Source organism: Typopeltis vanoorti, chromosome 16, assembly GCF_054136105.1.
Source record: "Typopeltis vanoorti isolate ZY-2024b chromosome 16, IOZ_Tvanoo_1.0, whole genome shotgun sequence".
Taxonomy (NCBI): Eukaryota; Metazoa; Arthropoda; class Arachnida; order Uropygi; family Thelyphonidae; genus Typopeltis; species Typopeltis vanoorti.
The window spans coordinates 19,952,204-19,980,130 of record NC_143564.1 but is presented as its reverse complement, the minus strand read 5'-3'; the positions used below and the strand labels follow the sequence as shown (position 1 = coordinate 19,980,130).

General features: G+C 36.4%; 1 protein-coding gene across 1 annotated transcript in view; it reads left to right on the top strand.

Moving 5' to 3' along the window:
- Mical (Molecule interacting with CasL) overlaps positions 1 to 27,927 on the top strand; it is a 538,428-nt gene that overhangs the window by 237,093 nt on the left and 273,408 nt on the right. Inside the window, exon 14 of the mRNA XM_090406620.1 lies at positions 18,629 to 18,742. Coding sequence (XP_090262746.1) covers positions 18,629 to 18,742 — 114 coding nt within the window. The remainder of the gene's footprint in view (positions 1 to 18,628; positions 18,743 to 27,927) is intronic.

The window sequence follows — 27,927 nt, the reverse complement described above, 5'->3', positions numbered from 1 at the left end:
AGAGAGAAAGTCGGCAAACCTAGTTGCAGAAGTCAGAGACTCAGAAATGATGGAAGTTGCTTAATTCCTTTGTGCCAAACAAGGTTAACCCTTTCTGACCTGAATTTTTTTTTTTTACAAGTGAAAAAAATTTTTTCTTTCTATTTATTTTGTCTTTAGGTCTAAAAAAAAGCAAGGATATCAAGTATTTTTCTGAAAAATACATTTTCATTTTTCAGAAAATGAAAATGTATTTTTTTTCAATGATTCATGAAAATTTCATTTTCAATGAATCATTTCAGAATTGGAATCATTTGCGTAATATGGGCTATGAAGGCCAAGAAAGTTAGTGATAGTGATTCCAGTTGGAATCACTAGGGCAGAAAGGGTTAATTACCTGAGATTCCCCACATTCTTAGCATGTATCCAAAGATGTGAGTGGCATGAGAAAAAAAAATCCCCTGTTTATTGATAGTGGAAAAATCCATAGTTGCTATAATTTATTCAGAGGTTTACAGAAATACCTTGTGTTATGAATTACCATTATAATAAAATAACAAGATATAAGTGGATTGATACAGTAAGAAGTTTCCTAGAAGATGGAAATATCTGATAATATTGGAGTCCTGATAGATAATAGATTACTTTTGAGGAAGATTGTTGATAGGAAGACCAGAGTGACTGTACTGGTGAATCCAGATGTAGTCCTTATGTTCTGATATTTGCTGTCCTGCCTGTTTGGCCAAAGTAGGATAACTTACAGCTGCAAGGGACCTGGTATACACCAGGTAGGTCTAGGGGGAGTGGTTGGTCTTTAGTGGAGCTAATAAGGAATGCTAATTTTCTATATGGTCTGTAACAAGAGGTCGTCATGTTTTTTTAGGATTTTGGTAATTTTTTCCGAGGTGCCTCAGTTGTAGGGAATGGTGATGGATTTAGTATAATCTTTGTTATGAAGGGGAGGGGGGGTTGTGTTAACTGGTTTGAACATTTTTTGGAGGTTGTAGCCATTGGCTTCGCTACGTTGATGATGTGTTCACTATTTGGCCACATGGCTCTGATTCACCCCCCCCTCTCCTTCTTAACACCCCAGAATCAGGTTCACCCTGGAAAAAAATGAAAACAACAGCCTCCCTTTCCTAGACACACTAGTCACCAGCCAACTTGATGGAACCTTGGTTTTCTCAGTTTATGGAAACCCACCCATACAGGCAGATACAATCACCAACAATCCCACCATTCCCCCCACCCTCACAATGATATGGAGTTATTAAGACACTATACAACAGGGCTAAACTAATCTGTTCAAATGACAATGCCCTAACCAATGAACTAAATCACATCCTCAACACTTTCTCAGCCAATGGCTGCTACTCTCCCCCCAAAAAAAATCGAAACCAATAAACCACAAACCCCCTCCCCCTCACAACAAGGATTACTCTAAATCCATCACCCCAATCCCTACATCCGAGACGCCTCAGAAAAAATTACCAAAATCCTAAAAAACCATGACTTGACTTATTGTTACAGACCATATAGAAAATTGGCATCCCTTATCAGCTCCACTAAAGACAACCCCCCCCCCCCCCCCCCCCAGACCTACCTGGTGCATACCAGGTCCCTTGCAGCTGTAAGTTATCCTACTTTGGGCAAACAGGCAGGACAGTGAATATCAGAATTTCAGAACACAAGGACTACATTCGTTTTCACAAGTACAGCCATTCTGGTCTTGCAGACCATGCTCTGGATACACGCCACAGAATATGGTGGAAGAAAGCCACAATAATACACCGTAGCAAGTTCAAATTTGAAAGACTATTCATGGAATCAGTCTCAGCCCTAAGAAACATGCCAAACCTCAACAAATTTGGTTGCATGAGACTGCCCTAAATTTGGGAGGCTTACATCAGGAGACCTTCAACCCAACGGCCAAGAATACCTACATTGCCTGCTAGGGGGCACCATCAGGAATTTTAGGAAAACCATAGCTTCCTCGCTTCGTTTCTCATTTACTGTGTTTAGTGCCTGCGTGCACTTGTCTTTATTGCAAGTTCCTTTGAAGATGGCAACATGATGTTGCCGAAATATTGGAAATATATCATCATCATCTTCCTTATACCCTCTTTTACCTTGCGGTGTCGAGGGTCCATTAATCATCGGACCTCACTCCGTTTACAGGATAAGGTGGTCAGCCTTATGCCCCGGTGTATCCTATGGCCTGTAGTGTTGGGTTCTCAAGGCCAGTTTGCTTGCTTTGCGGGATGAAAAACCCCAGAATAAACTGGGGAAAAAACTCTGCTGTCCACGCCCAAGACTGGCTAACTTGGCTATGGCTGAGGAAGATCCTTCAGCTCCTCGCGTCACCGACGGGAATCGAACCTAGGACACTCCTTCCCCAGGCATATGGTTGCGAAGCGCATAGCCACTAGGCTAACCGCGCGGACTACAAATATATTAAAGTTTAATTTAATGTATATTCTATTGTACGTTGTAATTTCCTTAAGTTTTTTAGTAAGCATGTATAACCAACATTTAATCCTTTCTACGAGAAGAAATATGTATAATGATGCATACATAGCAGTTTCTCCTTATCTGGGTGTGTGTGTGGGGGGGGGGGGGTATGCTCAGAGACCCCCAAGTGGATTCCTGAAACTGCAGGATAGCACTAAACCCTATATATACATACCTATGATAAAGTTTTATTTATAAATTAGGCACAGTAAGAGATTAACAACAATAACTAGTAATAAAATTGAGCAATTATAAAAACATACTGTAATAAAAGTTATCGCATCCAAAGCAGAACAGTGTGAGATTTCATCACACTACTCAGAGAATTGCTGTTAATGAAAATTGAGCACAATTCCTTTTTCTTAATTCAACAAGAAGCATTGGCTTGTTTTGCTTCAACAGGCAATCTGTAATCCCTAGAAAGGACTGTTCTAAAAAACTTAAAAAGTATACAGAAATAGTAATCGTGCTGGTAGATAAAGATAATGCTATAGTCATTCTGAACACAGAAGAATATAAGCACAAAATCAGAAAACTCCTTACCATGTAAATCTTCACAGGTAAAAACTACCTGTGAATTCAACAGAGATATCAGACTAGCACTCGTATATCTACACCCTCTGCCCAATAGTTGGAGGCATAGATTCTCCTACATATTGTTTTTCTAAACATCTGGAACTACTAAAAGGCCTGTTAGAACAATCACTGTCTTTTGTTAAAACTCTGAACACTTTTTCTCCACCATCATCAGCACAGTTTTTGATGAATAAGACATTTTGGCCAGTTTGATAGTCATTTTGTTTCCCAAATCTTCTCCTACTACTACAGGATAACTTTTCCAGGAAAATCATGGCACTCCTCAGTGTATTTCATCTACATCCTTTAAGCATGATTCCATATATAAACATAACTCAGGATTCACCCATGGAGAGATGACTAATCTTTACATGGAAACATTTGGGGGGGGGAGGAGTCCTGGAAGAATACCCTCCTCAACCTGAAATGTGGTAAAGGCATGTTGAGGACATCTTAATCTAGAGTCATAGGTAAACTTCACTTTTTTTATTTTCTTGACTACCTTAACTACCATCATACTACTGTCATATTTGATAACACCAACTTCCATTTTGGATTTAAAACTAACTAAAGAATATAGGAAATTAAGTGTCTTTCAGAAGATGTTTATTTTTGAAATCTTTCGAAAACCCACCCATACCGAAAGATAACTGCATTCTTCCAACCATTACAGATCTCAAAAATTTGACCTCATCACTGGGAATAAGAGCCCATCATCTCATTACAGACAAGGAAGAACTTAATTTTTTTTTAAAAATCATTTTACAAAATGATATGTGCATCATCCAAAGACTTCTTGTAAACTAACACATTATTCAAGTGTATCTGTTTATAAGAAGTTGCAATGAAATCAAAGGCTTTCTCACTCTTCCCTATATTAGCTCTATTTTCATGTAAAAATTTCTTTCATCAGAATGAGATCACTACTTCAACCTGTGAAACCTAGATGCAACCCCCTGAAACATCCAGGAGTTTACTGCCTGTGGTTTATTTATTTTAGTGTGGGGCAGGGAGAATACAAACAATTATTAAGCAAAACTATATACAGACTGACAGTTCAGTTAACCAGTGGTGGTGGTGCTGTCTGGGAGTAAATGCAAATTCCCGAGGCTTCCAGGAAAGGAGTGTATGGGACAGTCAACAGTGATATGATGCGTGGTCTGCAGAGCACTGCCACACATGAAAGGATGACTGTGAAAATTGGGCAGTCATCATTGATATGATGCATAGTCTGCACAGCAGCACCACCACCACACACACACACACAACAGGGTTGAGTTTGAAAATTCCCCACAGATGTAGTAAGTGGGCATAGCAGCCTTGTCCAGTCCTAAATCTGTTTAGCCAACTTCAGAGGTGTCAAGGCAGATTGAATTCTGGTTGGATCTGTGATCAGGTACTTGCTTGTAGTTCATTCCAGAGTCTTCTCCACCAGTCCTGAGGACCATCATCTGGTAATTTCACAAGCCATATGAGAGATCTTGAGGCAAGGCAGCATGCTGGAGGTGAAGAGATATCTTGATGAATAAGTGTTATTTCTGGTTTTCTTTATTTCTTTCACAATAGCTTCTTCTCTTCTGAAACGTGGGAGAAGTAAGGTAAGTCTTAGGTAAGATGAAGTTTATTGGTTTATTTGAAGACAATGTCTTCAAATGGACAAACTGAGAATTCTGTTGAATGACATATTGAAGAGCAATTAGCTATATTAAAGGCCACAGCTCTATTATCACATTACTTCTCATCAGCTAGTCTACACAATGAGTCAACAGACAGATTTGGTTTTATGGGATGAATACGAACTGTTATACCATTGTTATGACAAAGAAAATAAATCGGAGGATCTTTAGAAATGTCACTGAATTCTAAACACTTAAATTATTATATCATCATTATTATTTTCAGCAGATCTCCATGCAGTAAAGAGACTCATCGTGGGAGGCCCCACTCTCACACGCACAGTTCATCATACCTCGACTTAAATGCATTCACTATCCCTGCACTCATCACATCAGGCAATCCATTCCAATCACCTACCACTCTCCATGCAAAAATCGGCTCCTCATCCCCTTGCTCACACCTACCTTATACAGCTTCCAGGGATGGTCTCTCATTCTCCCCCCATCTCCAGATATTCTATGAAAAATCTCTTCCATGCTAATCTGCTAATTACCCCTTACCAACTTATTATTATTACCTGAGACCTCCAGAAGGTCAAGGATACTCATCAAGGGAGGCCACACATCACCCAAACCAGCTGTCTACCTTCCCTTAAATTCATTCACACTATATGTACTCACTACTCCTAAATGCAAACTATTCCACTCACTCACTGCTCTGTAAGAGAAAAACCTAGCTCTTACCCCTCTTCCCACCTTCCATATAATGAATAATGTCATCAGAAAATATCCTATAACACCCATTCAGAAGTTTATAGACCTCTGTCACATCACCCCTTCTTTCTCCTTAACCAGAGTCTAATCCACATACTCAAAATCTGTCCTCATAATCATCATCATCAAATTCCTGACATATACCCTCATGTGTACAGGATATTATGATAGTATTATATGGAAACCTAACTTCTAAATCATCATTTTCTAACGTCATATCAACAATTTTCCTCCAAATCAAACAGTTAGTTATCTATCAAGACTCCAACATTATCAGATCTTATATCTGTCTTCTTAAGCCCTTTTTACGTATCAATCCACCTATAACTTGGTCTTCCTCTGGGTCTTTTTTCCTGCCAGCCTGGATGAGAACACTTCTATTACTAATCTTTCCTCTCCCATTCTATTTAAGTGACCATACTACCTGAGATTAGCTCTGCTAACACATTCCTGGATACTAACAATGTCAGGTTCTTTCCTAATATCCTCATTTTGAATATGATATTGCCATTGATGTCATCTATTCACACCAGTAATCTTTCTCACTTGAATATCTGTGGTCTTTAGTCTTTGGTCAAGTGTTTTATTTCTAACCCAGCTCTCAGATTTATAAGTTAAAATTGGTTTGAACACTGTCTTATATACAGCTAATTTGGTGTTTTGACTACTTTCTTTCTTAATCCATATAAATTTATTCAGTTGACTTCCAACCATGTGAACTTTGCTAATTTTGCTGTCTGTTTCCAAATTTAATTTGCCATATTCACTAAAAATCATGCCTAAGTAGCTGAAATGTTTTACTTGTTCTATAGGTTCTCCATTCATAATGCAGCTGACATTTTCGATGTTTCTGTCTGTTTTCATTGCCTTCATCTTGTTATTGTTAATTTTCATATCAAATTTATCACAAAGTTATTCAATTTAGTCAGGGAATCTTGCAGTCTTGTACTGGATTTCTTTAAAAGTATAACATCATCTGCATAAAGTAAAGAGCTGAGATTAACATCTCCAATTTTGATATCAGGTTTAATACCGCTTTCCTTTATAATGTGATCCATATAGATAATGAATAACAGAGGGGGGATAATGTACATCCATGTCATTGATGCCATGGTCAATTTGAATAGCTTTTCTCTTGGCACCTTGTCATATATATGCATTTTGCAGGTCTACAAAACTTAAATACAGTTATTATTATTATTACAGGCAACTCCAGGGAGTCATTAGACTTCGAGAGAGGCCAGAAACATCATGTCAAGAACTATTCAGCATTCGCACAGTATCTATCATACTTTGCTTTGAACTCATTGACAGTCATGGCACCTACAACAGACTCTGTCAGCTTATTCCACTCATTCACCACTCTCCAAGTAAAAAACCTAGTTCTAACACCCTTGCTCAGTTTCCATGGATGGTCCCCTAGTTCTCCCACTACCAGACCAACTCTGAAAAATTTCCTCTGAATTTCCTCTGAATGGACATTCAGTAATTTGAACGTCTCAGTCATATCACCCCTTTGTTGCCTATCAACCAATTTCTGTAACCCACAGATCTTCACCCTGTTCTGATAGGGTTCATTCCATAGACCAGTTACCATCTTGGTCACTTGCCTCTGGATCCTCTATACCTCCTCCCCATCAAGAAGAAACCCTGGTGCCCAGATCTGGGCACAGTAGTCAAGACGGGGTCTTATCAAGGCTTGATAAAGACAAACAATAACCTGCTTTTCTCTGCTCATCAAAGCATTCTTCAGTAACCAAGTGAGCTGATAAGAACTTCAACTCCCTATCCACCAACACTCCCAAATCTCTGGCTTCATCAATTTCCTGTAATGTTATGCATTTTCACCCCAAAATGCATAACATTACACTTTGCTACATTAAATGACAACCATTCTCCTTAGCCCAGTCTGTCAATCTATCTAAATCATCCTGCAAAATTTTGACGTGTGTATTCATTATTGCTCTAACCAACTTTGCATCATCAGCAAATAAATGAACAGTTCCTCTCAGATCCTTTCTATATCATTAACGAACAAATTAAATAGCAGTGGTCCAAGAACAGAACCCTGCAGCACATAGTCACAGGCTTTCTTTTGGAATCTACTCCTGAATAAAAGTTCTTTGTTATATTTCACAATTTCTCAACTATTTGTTGTAAAGTAAAAATCTGATCCTGATAGTCTCTATTTGGCCTGAATCCAGCTTGTTCATTCTCTTTGGTTCATGATGCTCTCTGTTTAGCCCGGTCTATATTACCATAATTGAAATTGCCCATAATGGTCACCCTTTTCTTACTATGTGAGCTGCAAACTTGACTTACTTATCTGTTTAAAATTATCTTATCTTATTAAAATGTGCTTTGCATTATGGGAAAATTCTAAGGAAAGTGATCACAGCTTGCTCCACCTTTACCACGAGTTGCCTGTGTTGCACTATGTGCAGCCGCAAACTTGACTGACTTGTCTGTTTGCTTACTTGGGAAAAAGGATTAAAAAACCTAGCTTATAAAATTGCTTGGTATCTTTAACATATATATATGTATATGTAAAAGAAGCATAATGATCCAAAAATTCCAGTAAGTTATCACCTATAGTTGTTAATGCAAACTTTAGAAATGGAGAGTAACAACCTTTTTTCCTAGGTTACTGGGAAAAAAGGTTATTTAGCAAATATCATTCTGCATTACATGTACTCCACTCAAAAACAATTACATTTTACGAGGTCCAACCCAAAAAAAATGAGACTAATGCTATAGCTTGGGAATGGAGAGTGAGAGGGGAGGGACAAACAGATGGTTATAGAGCAGTTTCTCTACTCATACATCGCTTTACTCAGTATGAGTAGACGCGTATTCAAATATAGACGTTTTCTTACCCTATGGTGGAAAATGTTAGAGTGCAAGAGTGAGCAGCGAGTTAACATCAAGTTTCTTGTAAAACTGAAGAAATCTGCAATGGAAACTTTTCAATTATTGACTGAGGCTTATAGCGAAGAGTGCATGTCTCGTGCATGCATTTCTGAATGGCACAAACGATTTTCGGACAGAGAAAGCATGAAAAATGATGATTGCCCAGGTCGCCCCATGCACAGCAGTTACCAATGACAACATTAAAAAAGTGCAAGATGTGATTTGAAAAGACAGAAGGTTTGGTGTTCGAGCTATAGCTGAGGAAGTTCCTTTGGACAGGGAAAGTGTTTGACATATTTTAACTGAAGAACTGAACATGAAAAAGGTTTATACAAAAATGGTTCCAAAAATGTTGTCAGATGAACAAAAAAGAATGTCGCAAGGAACTGTGTTTGGACCTTTTGCAATGCATTAAGGATGATCCAGATTTGTTGAATTTGCTAGATATTTATGTATCATGAGGAAACCAAGTGACAATCAATGCAGTGGAAGTCAGCAAATCTCCAAGACCAAAAAAAGCATGCATGAGTCATTCGAAGTTCAAGGCCATGTTGATTGTTTTCTTCCAGGGTATTGTAATGGCAGAATGGGTTCCCAGGCGGTAAATCAGCAGCATAACCTTGAAGTCTTGACAAAATTGTGCGAACATGTGAGAAGGAAATGACAGAATTGTGGAGAAACGGTTGGATTTTGCACCAAGACAATGCCCCAGCCCACAACGCTTTGTCTCTGAAGCAGTTTTTAGCTAATCACAACATCACTGTGCTTGAGCACGCACCCTATTCGCCAGACCTGGCTCCCTGCGACTTCTACTTCTTCCCAAAGATCAAGTCAGTGCTCAGAGGAACCCATTTTTTGTCATTGTGAAAGCAAAAACGACAGAGATCCTCAACGGCCTTTCAGAAAATAATCTGCAGAATTGCTTTGAATGTTGACAGCATCGTATGCAGCTGTGTCTCAACTCAGGAGGGAACTATTTTGAAAGAGATCGTAGTTGATTTTCTCAATTTGTTAAATGAAAAGAGATATAGGCAGATTCTTGTTTTTTCTGTGTCAGACCTCATATAGCAAATTTTGTCCTATAGCGAATCACTGCCCCCCCCCACACACTTTTATTATTATTATTATTATTAGACACCTCCAGGGAGTCCAAAGACTCATCGAGGGAGAGTGTGCCAACAGCATCGACCGATTGGTCCCCTTCCAACTACTAACCACTTGTAGATGCATTTAATGTAACAATAAACAATAACAATAAAGCATTGATTTTCTATTTCAGTTATGCAAACAAAAAATTTAGAATAATTTTTGCAAACACAAAAGTTATTCTGAATAGTTTGACTTAGGGGAACATCCAAAACAGTTTGATCATCAATCTTCACCATTAAAAAAATTTTCCATTTTTGCTGGCACATTTACAGATAACTATAATATTAACTAGTGTAGCACTTTTCACTTTGCCTTTGTTTTTAACAACTGTAACAACAGTAGTGCATGGTGTATTCAGCCTGTCGCCTATCTCATTATGACATTGGTGTATACCATCCTCATTAAATTTAATAATTTTAATCTTAGAATCTAATGTAATAAGTTTACACATTTTCTTCTTTTCACTGGAAGCAACAGCAAATTTGCTTTGAATTTTATCTTCTATTATTAACAACAATAAAAATAAAAAAAATTTATAATTCACAGTGAAACACCAAAACATAGAGAGAGATGTGGCAAGCAATAACATCGTAAACAAACAGTTGACAAAAGATGCACATTGGCTGCTTCATGGGAGTGTCATGTTGCTAAAACAGTCATATAATTTAGCATTAGTCAATCCCAAAGCATCATATCAGCAGATTGTCATAAAGCAAAGTATAATATGGTGATGCATTACTGTATCATGGTGTTTTGACAGGGAAAAAAGCTAAAGTTTGTTATATTAAATGATCTATAAAACTTTGGTCTTATAAATAACTTCTCTCTCTTTCCCATCAGGAATATTCTTCATAATTGAACCTTCCAATTCCGAGTAGGAATTTCTCTCTCTCCCAAACCTTTCTCTAAGAGGAGTCCCACAAGTTTTTTTGTTAAGTACTGTCTTCTTATCAAAGTTAACTCAGTAACATAACATCTTTCTTCTTAACGTAAAGGGCACCATAAGCGGTGCCCTTTATGTTAACAAACTTTACTACCTATTTATGTTATATGAGAGTTATAGAAAGAATAGTTGCAGCAAGTCCATGATCTTATTTCTGCATGTGAAAGAGGTTTGAGTTCTTAACAGATATCATTTGTGTGCACCTTTTTTTCCAGAATTAATCTTCATCTCACAACAGAACAAAGACTGTGACCAACAGCAATTCGAAGTGCAACAGAGATAATGTTTCATATTTGATTCCTTCCTGATTTCTGCTTACACGTGTAGACCCATACTTCACTGTGAAATTTGAAACCAAATCTGACAGAACAGGGTGGTTAATCTTTATTCTATGTCTGTATATTGTGTATGTGTGTTCTTCTGTGACCAGTTTGTCTGTTTAGAGGGACAAAAACCCCAAGTTTCTGGGAGAAAAAGAATCCTCCATCTCCATATGAGACCAGCTAATTAACCATTTGATTGAAAATATCTAATAAAAAAATTCTTCACATCATAGAGACAGGTTTCATTTCAATAAAATTAGGGAGACTACAACCACATTAGGAATAATTACTTTAATTTCCCAACATTTCGACCTTCATATTAAGGTTATCATCTAGAGCAGTGGTTCTCAACCTTTTATGCTTCACATATCCCCTGGAATGTGTATAGATAGATAAAACCATAGTTATAGTATAACAATGGGAATAAAATAAAACATGTACAGTAAGATCCTGTTTAATGCCACCCTGATTAATGCTGATTTGCTATAACATAGTTTTTTCCGAACCCTAAAAAAGGTACTAAATATTCCATTATTCAATCTAATGCAGTTCTACTCGAAGCCTAAAAAAGAGCTAAATTTACACTGATTCAATTTCCTTGATTTGCATATAATATGATTATTCCCAAACCAATCAGCAAAAGGTTAAAACAAAACAAAATTGATACAAAAAAGCATTTCACTCGATATTAAAATGCAGGTGCTGAGGCGATTAGAAAAAGGTGAATGTCAAGTTGACATTGGAGCTGCTTTAAATTTGTCTACTTCTACTATTCGAACGATTCTAAAAAACAAGGACAAAATTAATTGTTCAGCAACCACAGCCACTTCTGCAACAAAGGTAACCCAATCCAGAAGCAATATTTTAGAGGAAATGGAGAAACGTCTTTCCATTTGGATTGATGATGCAACTGAACCCAACATGCAATTAAGTCAGGCAATAATCATGGAAAAAGCCAGAAGTATATTTAATCATATTCAAAAACAAAGAGAGGATACGAGTGAAAACTTTGCAGCTAGCAGAGGTTGGTTCAATAGATTTTTTAAAAAAAGAAGCAACCTCTACAACATTCAAATTACTGGAGAAGTGGTGAGTGCAGATACTGAAGCTGCGTCAGCCTTTCCATCAACTTTAAGAGCCATAATTGAAAGAGGAAATTATCCTCCTGCACTAGTTTTTAATGTTGATGAAATAGGACTTTTCTGGAAGAGAATGCCAAAGTGCACATTTATATTGCATGAACAAAAGCGAGCACCAGGATTCAAAGCTGCAAAAGATCGTTTAACCCTTCCTCTGGGGCAGTAACACCAATGGTGATTTCAAATTAAAACTGTTGCTTGTGTAACATTCCAAAACACCAAGAACCATGAAAGGAAAGTTAATATAGAAATAACTTTAAATTAAAGTAAAACTTGTTTATTCTTGGTCACGTGTTCTCCTATCTCTATTTACTAAATGATCCCGTATAACGCTATTTTGTTTGGTGCTTTGTCTTCTAGGAATACATCCGGAGCGTTAACGAGGTATTACTGTATGTATGTATACACACCTCCAAGCGGATATACGTACCACAGGTTGAGAATCCCCCAATCTAGAGTACACACGCGCGCACGCACACACACAAAGACCAGCTATATTATATTTCAAACAGTATGCCAAAGTGACAATGATTTCATCAACTATTAACTGGTCTGACCTCTATTGAAAAAAAAAAAAGCCCATCAAAGCTATATTCTATTTATAACATCATCAGAGAACAAATTCATATAGATAGTTTCAATATAGCAAAAGTTGTGGCCTAATTCATAATTTAAAATCATTGTTATTATATTAGCATTAAGATCCTACATTACTTACAGGCCTAATTATAATTAACTCTTAGATAAAAAGGTTATGTGGCTAGAATATGTGCCATCCATAATCTTGGGGTTTTTAGACCACCGTGATTGTTAAGTTAGGATGGGTGATAAGAATTTTACAGGCCTCCTTAAAGGAAAGGATCATAGAGACAAGATTCAAACCTGGATCTTTCCACCCAAAGGGGTCGTCTAAACCAACTGAGCTACAAAGGCTTATATTTGATTTTTAAAAAAATTCAAATACACATACACCAGCTGGGCAGTGGGTGGAAAAGAGCATTGTAAAACAGCCTGTTTTATGCTTCTTGAAGTGCAGATCAAATGTTCTTTGCTCCATCTTTACCATGCACTTAGCCTAAATTCATGGTACACATTGAGCAAAGATCATCCAGTTCAGAGGTTCAATGATTGGATTCCATCAGGCAGGTATAACTGCAAATGGTGCATTTTGAATGTTATCTGTTCATAGTGTTTTTGTTGAAGTGAACACTAGGAACAGATAATGTTTTTGAAATTTACCAATTTAATTGTAAGCATTATATGCTCCTAGTGATTACATTGACGTGAATGAACCATTACTGTCCTTTTAATGCCAGCAGTTGTCTTTGGAATACACTGCCAAAATCAAATCTCTGCTAGACCATCCTATGTGGACAACCATTTTTTGTCCATATCATGAAAACTTGTAACCCTAGATCAAAATGCCATTCTTCCTTTTGGTATGTGTGTATTCTTTGTATAGTCTAGAGAAATTCTACCCTTTCCTCTCTTCTGCCTACCAGCAGCTCTATAAAACACATAAAAACAGTTTAATCTTTCAGATCAGGTCAAAATTAGAGATTCTGATAATCTGCTGCTATCTTCCTAGACAACATAATACCAGAATGGAGCAGCTGTGCTGCATGTCATAAACTAAACTGTTGCTATAAACTGTATAAAATTGAAACACTACCAAGGTGCATCATATATACTAATTTACTAAGTTTGCTAAGAGTAGAGTCTGGAATATCGTCCACATCTCTCTCTCTCTCTTTTGATATCTACATAAATCGAATCCCAAGCTACATTCAGATCTAAGGAAACCAGGTTGTATGACTGCTGCAGTTAAGTCATCTTGTCCCTTACAAGATCATCGTATGTCTGTTCTTTATATTGACTGTAGAGAGAGAGATCATAAGAAAAAAACTAATGTTACAGTGTCAGATAAATATAGAATAGAGGGATATTAATAATTAATTACCAGATAGTCTTAAAGTAAAATCTGACAAACCAGTGTGCAGAGACTGCTTGTCTGTGTATGAGAATTGTAATTCTGTTGTAACCATCCATCATATTGCCTCTTTATAAGGCTTTAATAAGACCACACCTGGATTACTGTGCGCAGATTTTATCTCCTGGGTTCCAAGGGGATAAAGAAGCTGTGGAAAGGGTGCAGAGTTACAAAGATTATATCCAGATTATGGGATTTAGATTATGAGGACAGATTGCGAGTATGTGGATTGCAGACTGGTTAAGAGGAGAAAGAGGGGTGATATGATAGCGGTCTATAAACTTTTGAATGGGTGTTAGCATTTCAAATTATGAAATTTTTCATTATATCGAAGGCGGGAAGAGAACAAGGGGGGGGGGCATCCATGGAAGTTAAGGTTGTTCTCAGTCAAGAAAGGGGTAAGAGCTAGGTTTTTCTCCCAGAGAGCAGTGAGTGAGTGAATAATTTGTCCTTAGGGGTAGTGAGTGTATCTAGTATAAATGAATTTAAGGGAAGGTATGATAGCTGGGTTGGGTAATTTACAGCCTTTATCGATGAGTCCTCGACTCCCTGGAGGCCTCAGATAATAATATTTTAACAGGCTGCCTTCATTTCTCCAGTGCAGCCATTATTTTACTGGTTTCAGAAATGTGGCTGAGTGAGTCTTAATATTCAGATTTTATCTGACACTCATCAAATATATCTTCTGTTTTTAAATTTTTTGCAATGTATTCATTTGTATAAGTTTATTTAGAAACATTTTCAGGTTATGCTAAAATTATGCATGCACTTATTGTGTTTTAAACATGTGCTTGGTGCAATTATATCCATAGTTGCTGATGCACCATTAAACATGAAAGCAGACCTGTAGATGAAAATTAACATCATTGAGGTTGAAACTAAGACTGCATATTTGTCGAGCTGTTTGCTTTTTTTTTCTGCATGTAATCTGGTTCTCTTTGTTTGACTTTCCATGATTATTAAAGCGAGTTGAAATTGGGAAAGTCATGGAATATGCATTAAACGATTCTTAACTAATCCAGACCCATGGAGAATTTTGCCAATTCCTTGAAATTATTGCTTTGGCACTGCCTAATCAACATACCACTACTCTGGCTCTCTTCAGGCACACATGGAGAATCATGGCAACCAAATTGCTTGCTGATTCATCTAGATGCCTTCTAAATCTTATTACAGTATATTTTTCTCTCTCAGCTAGTATGAAGAATAACAGTTTTAAAGGATGTACTTGAGTATGTTGGATCTCTCCATATCTGATGAAACTCTGAAAACATAACATATTGTATGCTAGATAAAAATTCATCTGCCACATGTATTATTTCTGGAATAATTTCCAGGCCTAGTATAACAGACTTGTCCTTTAATCAGAGGGATGCTGATGCCACACTTTGATTGATATTCCATACATTAGGTAATCCTTAGATAATTTCCTCCAGAAGTTTAAAGGTTTAATTCCTGTTGACTGTGGAATATATCCAAGGGTATTAATGAACCCATCAGCATAAGAGTAGGCTGAAGGTTTGATTATGCCACACCGCACTGTGTACACCACATCAGTGTACACAGTGCAGTTCATAAGTTTTAGGGCAAAAAATTATAAAAAAAATCAAAAACACATGAAAGAAAGATAAAACATATTTGTTATCTGAAATATCATCTGTTGGCATCTACACTGGCTTTAGTGCAGTCATACAGTTTTCAGAGATCTGCAGAAAATTCTGCTTGTTTAGTTGTCTTTAATGCATCAGTTAGTTTTTTTTTTTTTGGATGGCTGGAACATCTGCATGTTGATGTCCTCTCAGCTTTATTCCCAACTTGGGGAACTGAAAATGGTCTTGAGAGAATAGATCTGGTGAGTAAAGGGAATGATTAAGGGTTAGGATACTTTTGTGTCATAAAGTGACACATATTTGCAGCTTTGTGAGTGGATGCATTATCTTCCAACTGGAAGAAATTGTGGTACTGGAATGCAGCAGGATGAACACTGATGCATTTCAGGAAATGATCCATAACTATTTTATGAAATTCTGCATTCATTGTTTTCTCCTCTAGTATCTTTGTGCACCTTTGAAAGTCAAAAATAAAATTGTCAACATTGTTTTGATGCGTAACTTTTGAAATCTCTATTTCTTCAGTCTGGAAGATGTCTCGCCAACCCATTCAGAACTGTCAGATTGTAGGCAAAACACCAACTCTCATGTCCTGTAATAATTTTCTCAAAGAAATTTTCATCTGCATCCACCATCATGATAATGTGCTGACAAGACCTGACAGGATCTTCTCTTTCCTCAGCTGTCAAGGTATGTTGGACAAAACGCATTCGCATCTTCCTCTATCCTGAATCTTTACTCAGAATGCAAAGAATGACACTAGGGATGTTTGTAGCCTTTGCTATTATCAGTGATATGATTCAGTGATCATTCTTCACCAACTTAGCGACAGTGACAATGTTTCCCTGAGTTCAAATCAATGTGGGATGGCCACTTTTCTCATCTTCTACAAACTCCCTTCCATCATGAAATTGCAAATACCACCTGAAGATGTTGGATCAATTCAGATCCTCATTTCCATACACCTTTTGTACCATTTCTAGGGTTTCTGTAGCAGGAAGACCTGCTTCATAACAAAATTTACTTGCAATTCTCTGTTTATTTTTCATATCCATGACATACAAAGAAAAAGCACTCTGCACTACTCATTACTCACACACTACTGAATATAAACTAACCTCACTTTCTGGGGGTATACACATTGGTTGGTATTACTTAGTTGCATATTTGCCATTAAATACAGTACACAGTATTTATGGATTGGGTGGTGTATTTTACATACACCACCCAGTCCATAAATGGCCACTCAATTTGAAACCTTTATGCAGATGTACATAAATGTAAGTTATGAAGTGTCTATGCAAAATACTTGGTCATGTCCATCACCATGTGTTCTAATCAACTATGTAAGAATGCTGCTGGTCCATAATCATCAGTAGTGTTAATCACAATGGACAAAACAAAGGATCTTTCGGAGTTCGATGAAGGGCTTATTGTGAGTGTCCATTTGGCTAAAGCCACGATTTTGAAAACAGTAGAGCTGATTGGTTTTTCAAAAGGTAAGATATCCTGGGTGTTTAATCAGTGGAAAAATAACCTACATTGCTTGTCTAAGAGGCATAAGTGTGGTTCTAAGACTTTTGGTCAGGAATGAGATTAGCATCATCTCAGAAGGCTTGTATATGGAAACAGAACTTCCTGTATGCAGCAGTTGACTGAAGCACTTAAAGAAGACTGTTCCCAACCCATATCTCACCAAATTATGTGCAAGGAATTGAAGAGGACCGGTATTGGTAGTCGCATTCCTATATGGAAACCGGTGATTTCTGCAAAGAACTGGTAATTTCATCTACATTGAGGAACACTATGACTGGACATTGGAAGACTGGGAAAAAATCATGTGGTCTGACAAGTCATGGTGCATCTAGATGAATGAATGCAGCTTATCTTGTATCCACAACTCAAGGTTCTGGAAGCGGTGTCATGGTATGGAGTACATATTGTTGGTACGGAATGGATCCCCTGATATTGCAGGTGTTTCCCAAGGAATATCTGAATATTGTTGCCAGTCAAGTCTATCCTGCATTGTTCAGGAATGGTTCAGCAAACATGGCTGACTTCCACCATCTTCCTTGGATATGACACAGTCTTGATCTGAACAGATTGAGAATGTATGGGACATGTTAGAAAAACAGATCTGGAGCATAGTCATCTTCTGTTAAATCTGAGCCAGTTAAAGGACTATCTGGTGAATGCCTGATATACTCTTATACATCAGTGCAATCCAACACCTTGTGGAATCTATGCCAAATTGCATATGTGCTGCAATTTGGGCTAAAGGAGGTCCAACATGGTATTAAATAAAAGTTTCTAATTGAGTGGTTGGTACATGTGCATCATTGTGGCCAGCTCATCTAGCATTAGCATTTTAGATACTTAACTTGAGGTTTAGGCACAGACACTGTATTATGAACTATCTTGGCTTTCCCAAAAAAAAAAAAAAAAAAAAAAAAATGTTTTCAGTCCCCTTTTTAGGCTAAAGAAATGGCAGTTTGTCAAAATAACAAATTTGCTCCCCCTCCACACACACAAGTACCAATAGCAGAATTGTTATGACTGTGGTTGTAAAGTCATACAATATTAGATCACTCATTGTTTATTATTATTACATGACACTTTTGTGGAATCCTGGGACTCACTGTGGACAGTACACAGTCCACTTCCTACACAAGTAACTTGTTTAGACTTTCTTTCATAGGCTGCTTATCAAAATGTTAGTAACTTTTGATCAGCTTGTACTTCAAACTAATCATTTTTCTGTGGCTGATTACACTAATTATCAGTTAACTCAATGTATGTATTATTTTGCACTGAAAGAATCGTGAGGTATGTGAAGTAGTAGCTGATAACTAATCACTATCGATGAAGCAAACTGAACAAAAGCAGCAATCATCTTATTGTTAATATTTATCTTTACTACTGATTGCTGCTTTTGTTCAGTTTGGGAAAGGGGGTAATAATTTAAAATTTATATAATCAAGATTACTTTTGTAATGTTAAAGCCTCCCAGTAGGTCAATCAAAATTTTATTTTAAACCTTGTAACAATGGTATTAATTCAAATTGATTGGAATTGTAAGTAATAAAAACTAATTTATTTTTTTTCCAGTATTCATTGGAAAGAGAAGCAAAGGATAAAAGTGATAGTTATAAAAGAAGTAGGACACCAGCTAACACTCTTATGAAAAGAAGGACACGTGAGAAAGTAAAAGGCATAGCTTTAGTAAGTCATTTTGGAATTTAAAGTTCTGTGTGTAAAATAAAAAGTTGAACGTTGAAAGCTGGTAATTTGAGAAATAAACTTGATCCCACTCATGCCTAAAAAATAGTGTGTGTATACAAGGTGAGCCAATAAGGCCTTGAATACTTTTAAATAAAATGGTTTCATTCATTTAAGTTTACCTTAATGACATCATATAATACTAAGCTAAAAAAACGGTATCAGAGAAAACTTCTGTGTTGGTTAATTATTCAGAACAAAATCATTCAGTTTTAATTTTTTTAAAATAAAGAATTTTAAAATTTGTGGTGAGATGTTTGAGAGCATTTTCAAAATGTTTCTACCATTCCATAACTACTATCAGGTCACTTACAAAAAGTGTTTGTGCAAATGCCCTAAAAATCTTGGAAAGTAGGAATGTCAGCTGGCCTGGTTGGCTGAGTGGTTAGTGTATCCGCTCTCCAGCCAAAAGGCTGCAGGTTTGAATCCCGGCATGAGCATGGATGTTTGTGATTGTCTGTGAAAATATTAGTGGTGGTGTTGGGCAGTAGATGGCATTGGTGTAGAGGATGATGTTCATTGTGGTTGGTGGATTGAGTGGTGGAGATGGAGATTGCGGAGTAACTGCCCTCCCTCAGTGTGTCTTTGGACTCCATGGAGGTATCACATAATAATGATGATAATGTTCCTAGGTACCAGCAATTTTGTGAAACTCTTCCAAATCAAAATAAAAAAACTGTCAGAGAACTGCTTAGTTATGTGTTGAATTCTTCACAATAGGTTATGTCTATTCTCTTAGAAAGGGATGACAAACACACCACATGACATTTGCAGAAGAAATGCCTATTCAACTAGGTAATGATGATATAACTGCAAAAAATGTTGTTTATGGATGAGGCAGTGTTCACATCCATGGGAGCAAATTGCTTAAGTTAATAATTGATGCATGCTGATATTAAATTGTATTATTGGACATTTTTCTGAAACAACAGTAACAAAAGTGCATATCTGAACGTGTTTCATCTGTTTAAAGTAAAGAATATCCAAGATGTGGTAATTACATCATGATATCTCCTCACATACCCAGGATAATTAGATTCTACTATCTTAATGGGGAATTACTGAAATGATGGATTAGCAGAGCTAGTACTTCCACTACTCACTTGACAATTACCAGACTCTTTTGTGTAGAAAGGAGGGAGAGTGTACATAAAATATGGGGTGTTTCTGATATGTATCATTCGATCGTCAAGTTTCTCTCACAAATGCTTTCACAGCTAGACTGACTCATAGCAAGAAAGAGTTTATTCTTTTTACCCATTCATAGTAAATTTTTAACATTGTATTAAAAATGTTGATTTTTTTGCCTATACCAGGGGTGTTCAGCCGGTCGATCGCGGAGCGATTTTTGGTCGATCTCTTATGCATTCCGCCTTGATTACAAATTTAATTAAAACTGAAAACATAATATTTTATTTATCATTATTTTGTATTATTTTTAATTCGCTTTAAGTGTATTGCTATTGTTTATTTATTTTTTGTTAAAATTGTCAAATCAGTAATTTTCTTATAAGTCCGGGTAAATGAATTAATTTGGATCAGTGGATTGGATTTGAATTTGTATCAATTTTTTACTTAGGTTAAGTCCCATGTGAATATTGTAAAAAAAAAAAAAAAAAAAAAAAAAACTTTGTCTCGGTATAGTTTGTATTAGATGTTTATGTAAATAACTCTTTTGAAGCTAACTGTATATACTGCTTTAATAAGAATATGTTGGTGAGTTGGTGTCGAGGCTAGCTGGTGAAGAGACGTACTGTCGGAGAGCTCCTGAAAGATTTGTGATTTTTGTTGATTTATTAAACATTTTGTTAGATTTAATTGTGTAATTTTAGTATATTATATTTAGTATATTGTAGTTTTATTAGTGTAGTTAGTGTGCTAAAGTGTTTTATAACATAATCTATGTCGGGAAGTCGCCGCTAGAGGGATTCGTGGCGCGTAGTGTTTGTGAAAGCTCCTGATAAGATAAGCGTTATTTTCAGTTATCGTTGATAAATTTACTTTAATATTATGTAGTTTTGTTTGCCTTGCATATCTTAGTGCATCTGTTTGTGTGTTTTTGGTGTTTATAATTTGATAAAATACGTTACTAGTAAGTATGGCTCCAGTACGAAGGAAAATGGCAGCCAGTAATGATGGTTCGCCATCTTTTTTCAAGAACGGTAATGTAAAGGAGATGATTCAGTGTACTATCTGCGAAATGTATGCTTTGCGGAGTGCGGTCAGAGTGTGGTTAGATGATAATGAAGGAGTGAATGTGTGTAGAAAATGTAGGGAGAATGAGGAATTGAAGTGTATTTCGGATCGTGAGTGTGATAATTTTGTCAAACTTCAGAATGAAGAAAATAGGGATATGACAAGAAACGGCGAGGTTGTAGCAGAGAATTGTGAGAGTGTGAATGTAGAAAGTGTGAATGATAGTATTAATGGTTTTACAGAGAATAAAAAAGATGAGATAGATGCAATGAGTGATATCGCGTTGTTGAATGGTGCAATACAAAAGGCAAAACAGCAGCTAGAGCATATGAGCAAAAGTCGACTGATTGAACCAGCCAATAAAAAGTATGACAGGAAAAATAGGCGTATGAGTGTGAACATGAACAAAATGAAGGATAGAGTGCTATATGCTCTACTAATCCTCTACTAACACACCTCGTTAGTACGAGGTGTGTTAGTAGAGGATTTGACAAAATCGTACCAACCTGGTGCAACCATAAAGGATGTAACTGAGTCTATTAGAGAGCAAAAGGAAAGGGTGAAAGAAATGATTGTTGTGGCAGGTACGAATGATTTGAAAGGAGATAAAATGGAAATGATAGAAGACCTGAATGAATTGTTTGAGGTAGCAAAAGAAAAGAGTGAGAGAGTTAGAATGATTAGTCTTTTGCCACGGTATGGCAGTGAAATGTTTAAAAGGAGGGCCATAATTGCGAATGACTTTATGCGTGGGTTATGTATGACGAGTGGTGTGGAATTTGTGGATGTGTGGAATGAGTTCGATGGGCGAAAGGATCTATATAAGATGGATCGCTTGCATTTGAATGGTTATGGTGTAAGGAGACTTGAGAAAGTGTTGCTGAATGTAGTGGATATGCAAATTCGGGGAAACTAGATTTATTAAGGTGGGGGAGGTAGATATAAAGTCCTTAGGGAGGCAATTGAATGTATGAATGAATATAATATGCCCAAGCAAATAAGGCATCAAGGTACGGTTGGGGCTAATGGGGGTCTTAAATTCATGTACACTAATGCTAGGAGTATTAGGAACAAGAAGGAAGAGTTTTTGGCCATGGTTGGCACTTCCAGACCACAGGTTATTGGTATTAGTGAATCATGGCTGACTGTAGATGATATAGCTAGTGGGATTGAATGTGATGGATATAGTGTGTTCAGGAATGACAGGGAGAATAAAATGGGGGAGGAATATTGTTGATGATAGCTGATGAGCTACAGCCAAGGAGAATAGAAGTTGAATTGCAGGATAGAGAAACGAGCACATTTGAGGCCATTTGGTGTGAGATTGTGGCTAGGAGAGCTAAATATACAATTGGGTGCTGCTATAGACCAGGTGATGGAAAAGATGGTGGTGACAGTATGCACAAGCAAATAGAAGAAATGAGTGGAAGGAGGGTAATTATTATGGGAGATTTCAAGTATGGTCGCATTGATTGGAGTGAGGAGAGGACACACGGGAGGAAGGAATTGGATTTTATGCGGTTATTAAGGGATAATTATCTGCGACAGCATGTAATGGAAAATACTAGGGGTCAGAGAGTGCTTGACCTAGTAATTACATCTGAGGATTTGGCTGTAACAAATATGACCACATTGCCACCAATTGGTGAGAGTGATCATAGGGTCTTGACTTGGGAGGTGGCTAAAGGTGTGGAATTTTCAATTAAGACAGGGTTCATATGGAATTATCGGGCTGGAAAGTATGACAAGCTTAGGAGTTTGATTGGTTCGGTGCCATGGCATGTACAACTGCAAGGACTAGAAGTTGATAGTGCATGGGAGGCAGTTAAGAAGTGTTTGCATGAAGCAATGGCTGACTGTATACCTAGAGTCCGAATAATAAATCAAGTAGGGGTTAAATGGATGAATAACACTATTAAGCTTGAGCTGCAAAAAAAGAAACAACTATGGAGGGAATTTAAGGAGAAAGGTGACTGGCAACATGTGAACGGTATAAAGCGCAGGCCAGAAGGGTAACGAGTGTGGTAAGAAAAGCAAAAAAGGATTACGAAAGAACATTGGCCATACAGGCTAAAGAGAATCCCAAAGTTTTTTAGATATGTAGCAAGTAAAAGGAAAAATGTACATGGCAGAATGATTTTAAAGAATGCTGATGGTAGGGAGGTAACTGAATCAGTTGATATAGTTGAGTTACTGAGTGAGCACTTTGCAAGAATATATCATCCAGGTGGTGACATTGCAGAAACGAATAAACCAGTAGATTATACGGGAATTGTGGTGAATGAAGTGGAGGTGAGTAGTCTGTTGCATAACCTCAATGTCAATACATCTGTGGGATTGGATGGTATACCAGCTCGTGTCATATGAGAAGCAGCTAAAGAATTGTCAGTACCCTTGACCATTTTGTTTAATTTGAGTCTTGTGTCTGGGTTAGTTCCGAGGGGGTGGAAAGAGGGGAAAATAGTTCCACTGCCTAAAGGTGGTTCCAAGACTGCTGTTGTAAATTACCGACCGATTAGCATATCAGAAATCATTGTCAAGGTCTTAGAGAAATTAGTCAAGAAAAGAATACAGGATTGGATAGATGAAAATGGGATATTGTATGGGGGACAACATGGTTTTGTGAAGGGTAGATCATGCCTCAGTAATTTGCTCACGTTTTATAACACAGTGACGGCTGAACTGGATAAGGGTAATGGATTTACAGTGATACTAGGGAAAATAGTTCCACTGCATAAAGGTGGTTCCAAGACTGCTATTGTAAATTACCGACTGATTAGCATATCAGGAATCATTGTCAAGGTCTTAGAGAAATTAGTCAAGAAAAGAATACAGGATTGGATAGATGAAAATGGGATATTGTATGGGGGACAACATGGTTTTGTGAAGGGTAGATCATGCCTCAGTAACTTGCTCACGTTTTATAACACAGTGACGGCTGAACTGGATAAGGTAATGGGTTTACAGTGATACTACTGGACCTTGCCAAGGCCTTTGACAGGATACCACATGGAACCCTAATCAGTCAACTGGAGCAGATAGGGATAGATATAGGGTTGGTGTGATGGATAGGAGGGTGGTTGAAGGAGAGATACCGCCAGAAGATAAAGATAAAGAGAGATAAAGGCCGGAAACGCGGTTATTTAAATTACAGGCAGATGATGATAGGGAACTTCTGTTGTACAATAATGTTTGCTGGCTCAGCAGAAGTCAATTTTTAGAAAGATTTCTTGTATTAATTAACAATAGAAAAATTTTTCTTGATGAAAAAGGAGACATTTATCCACAATTGAGTGATAAAAGATGGTTGTTATACTTATCATTTTTAGTAGATTTCTGTACGAAATTAAGCAATTTAAATTTAGAGTTACAAGGTAGAGATAAAAATTTAAATGACATGTTAAGTTCAATGAAAACGTTCCAACAATACTTACTTTTATTTAAGAAAAATATAAATGACCATGAATTTGCTGCGAATCTCTCATATTTATTAAAATTTTTTGAACAAAATCAAGAAATGCTTCGCTATGATTTAAAAGAATTTATTCGTGAAATAGAATTAGTTGAGGAAGAAATAAATTCAAGATTAAAGATTTTAATAAAACTGAAATGATTGTATCTTTTATCAATAATCCATTTCAAGAAAACTTGAACATCGCAGAAATTTCAAATAAAATTAGTGGGCTGTTTGATATAAACCAAGCTGAAGAAGAACTTGAGATGATATACATTCAGAATAGTTTACATTTAAAATCAATAAACAATGAAGTCATTTGGAAATATGCACGTGAAAAATTCCCAATATTAACTGATATTGCGCGAAAAATTCTGTCATGTTTCGGATCAACATACTTGTCAGAATCGCATTTTCAAATATGACCGTCATAAAAAAATCAATTAAGAAACCAAATTACAAATGATCATTTGGATGATTGCCTGCGATTGGCCACTTCTTCATATCAACTTGACTATGAAAATATTGCAAGGTCCAAACAATGCCAAATTTCATGTTAACTTTTTTTTTTTTTTTTTAATCAACCAGCATTTCCTGTAACTTGTTTGTAATCAATCTGTTGTTTTTTTCTAACTTTGGTTTTCCAAAATAGAGAAATAAATATTTTATTCCAATATATTTGTTTGTTTTTTTTTGTTGTTGTAACAAAATAATTAAAAGTGATAAATAAATTTTTAAATGCACGAATAAAGTTTTTAGTTATGTATTTTTTTATTTGTTTATTTGTGCATAATCAGATATCAGGTTGCGGGAACGTGATCTATATAAGAGAATAGATCGCCGAATAACTCATTATAGAAAAGTAGCTCGCGTAGTAAAACAAAGGTTGAACCACTGGCCTATAACATACATGGGTAATTGCTAGTGATTTTAGCACACCACACCAATAATAAACCTCAGAATAAATGGAAGGTATTAATATACAATTTCCCAAGAAAATGCCTGGGAAAGGAGCAAATTTAGTGGGATTATGGGAAAGAAAGAAATTATTAATAAGTATCTGGATTTTATAACTTAATGTTTAAGAGAGCACCCATAGGAAATCTTCCTTCAGGCTACTTTAAAACAGGTATGATCATGGCATAAATTATAGTTAAACTTTAATGGAAGACAGATTTGAAAAATTGAACCATTGATATATATCTTAAAATGATAGAGAAAGAAACTTACCTTGAAAGTTTGTAGTAAATGATGATGATCCATTATGCCTGTTTTAGTTTTTCTTTAAAATTAGTAGTATCGAGAGATGTAAGTTGAGAATAATAAAATCAATCAAATTGTATATCTAATCAGTGTAAATATATGAATGATTTAAAGAAAAATTAACTACATTTTTAATGAACTGTAATCAATGTTTTAGCAATTAATATTGATTATTAATTTAATAATCAATCAATATTGACAGCCTGGTTAGTGTATCTGCTCTCCAGCCAAAAGGCTATGGGTTCGAATCCTGCCGTGAGCAAGGATGATTTTCTATGAAAATACTAGTGGTGGTCAGCAGTAGATGATGAAGATACTTGTCGTTGATGGAGTGGTGGTGACGGAGAGTTGTAGAATAAGTACCCTCGATGAGTTATGTAAATAATAATATTGAAATATATCAAAATCTATATAATATTTTAAGATTTCAATATGATAGAATAAAATAAAGTTCTAATGGTATACCTTACATTTATGGAATTATGACCTTGTTGACATGGTAATCTTTATACAACATTGTGATATTCATTTTTTCCACATAGCTTGATTTTTTGAGAAGATTTGTTACTTTTGGACTTTTTTATGAAACCAGCTTTGGATTCCTCTATGTATTCCCCTTGAAAATCACTGTTTGTTTCATTTAGCAGTTTTCATGTTATCTTTATCATCTTTGATTCCTTTTACAGTACCTTTTCTTCCATTTCTAATCATTTTCAATGGTCTCCAGAATATTTTGCCATCTTCCTAATATTTATCTTCTGTATTCTTACCAGTTTCACATGACTTTTGTTTAGCTACTTTCACATTTAAATTTTTATGGTCTGTTAAATTTTTCTCCATATTCTTTTAGGGCATCTCCCAACTTATTTTCTGGGAACTTTCAGTATGCTTTCTTCTTGGTCAGGACTGCTTCTTTAACATCTTGTGTCCACCATGTTGTTCTTATTTTTCTTTCCTTGCAGACAACTCCACCACATACCTCCTTAGGCTCACTGAGACTCCAACTATACGAGGGTGCTCTGAAAAGTTCTCGGCCTAACAATGAAAAAATGAATTTATAATTTCACAATTATTTTTATTTTTCAACATAATTTCCCTTAAGAGTAATACATTTATTCCAGCGATGCTCCAGCTCATTATCCTGTCCCTGCAGTGGTTCTCAGTAAGATCTGCAAAATACCCTTCTACACCTGCAGTCACCTCTTAATTTGAAGAAAAACACTAACCATAGATGAAGAGTTTTAGTTTTGGGAAGAGATAGAAGTCAGAGGGAACCAAATCTGGGAAATAAGATGGATGTTCCAACAATTCATAGTGCAAATCGATTAATTTTTCCATTGCCAAAACACCTTTGTGGGCAGGTGCATTGTCCTGATGAAAGATGATTTTTTTCTTTGCAAACCAGGTCTTTTCTCACGAATTTTTTTGTCTAGACTGGTTAAAAGATTGGGATAATATTCCCCGGTTATTGTTTTACACTTTTCAAGATAATTAATGAACAAACTGTCTTTAGCATCCCAAAACACCGATGCCATGACCTTTCCTGCTGATGGAAACAACTTTGTCTTCTTTGGCGCTGACCAACCGACTGCTCCACTTTTGACTGCTGTTTGGATTCTGGTGTGTAATGGTGAATCCAAGTCTCATCCATTATAATAAATCGATGCACAAAATCAGTTTAATTCTTGTTAAAATGCACCAAGCACTGTTCAGAGATTAGATTTTCATGCGAGTGTGTTTTTGATCTCCTGTGAGCAAGCGTGGACCCATCTTGCGCAAAGCTTTTTCATTTGCAATTCTTCATGCAAAATATATCCTACACATTCTTTTAAAATGCCTATAGTCTCAGCAATTTTATGCACTTTGACTCACCAGTCATTCAATAACATATTGTGCACTTGATCAATGATTCCTGGTGTTGTTACATTTTTTGGACATCCTTCACGTGGATCATCTTCAAGGCTGGTGCAGCCACATTTAAACTCTGCAGCCCATTTCGTAATTGTCGAAAATGAAGAAGAAGAGTGCCCATAAACTTTTATGAACTTTGAATGAATTTCTTTTGGTGTTAAACCTTCTTTTACAAAGAATTTTATAACTGCAATACTCGATTTTATCCATTTCAAGGGATACAGACAACACTTTTGCTTCAGACATCTGTATAAAACAAACTACTTGATAGAATGACTTGCAATTTCACATGGATGCTTATGAG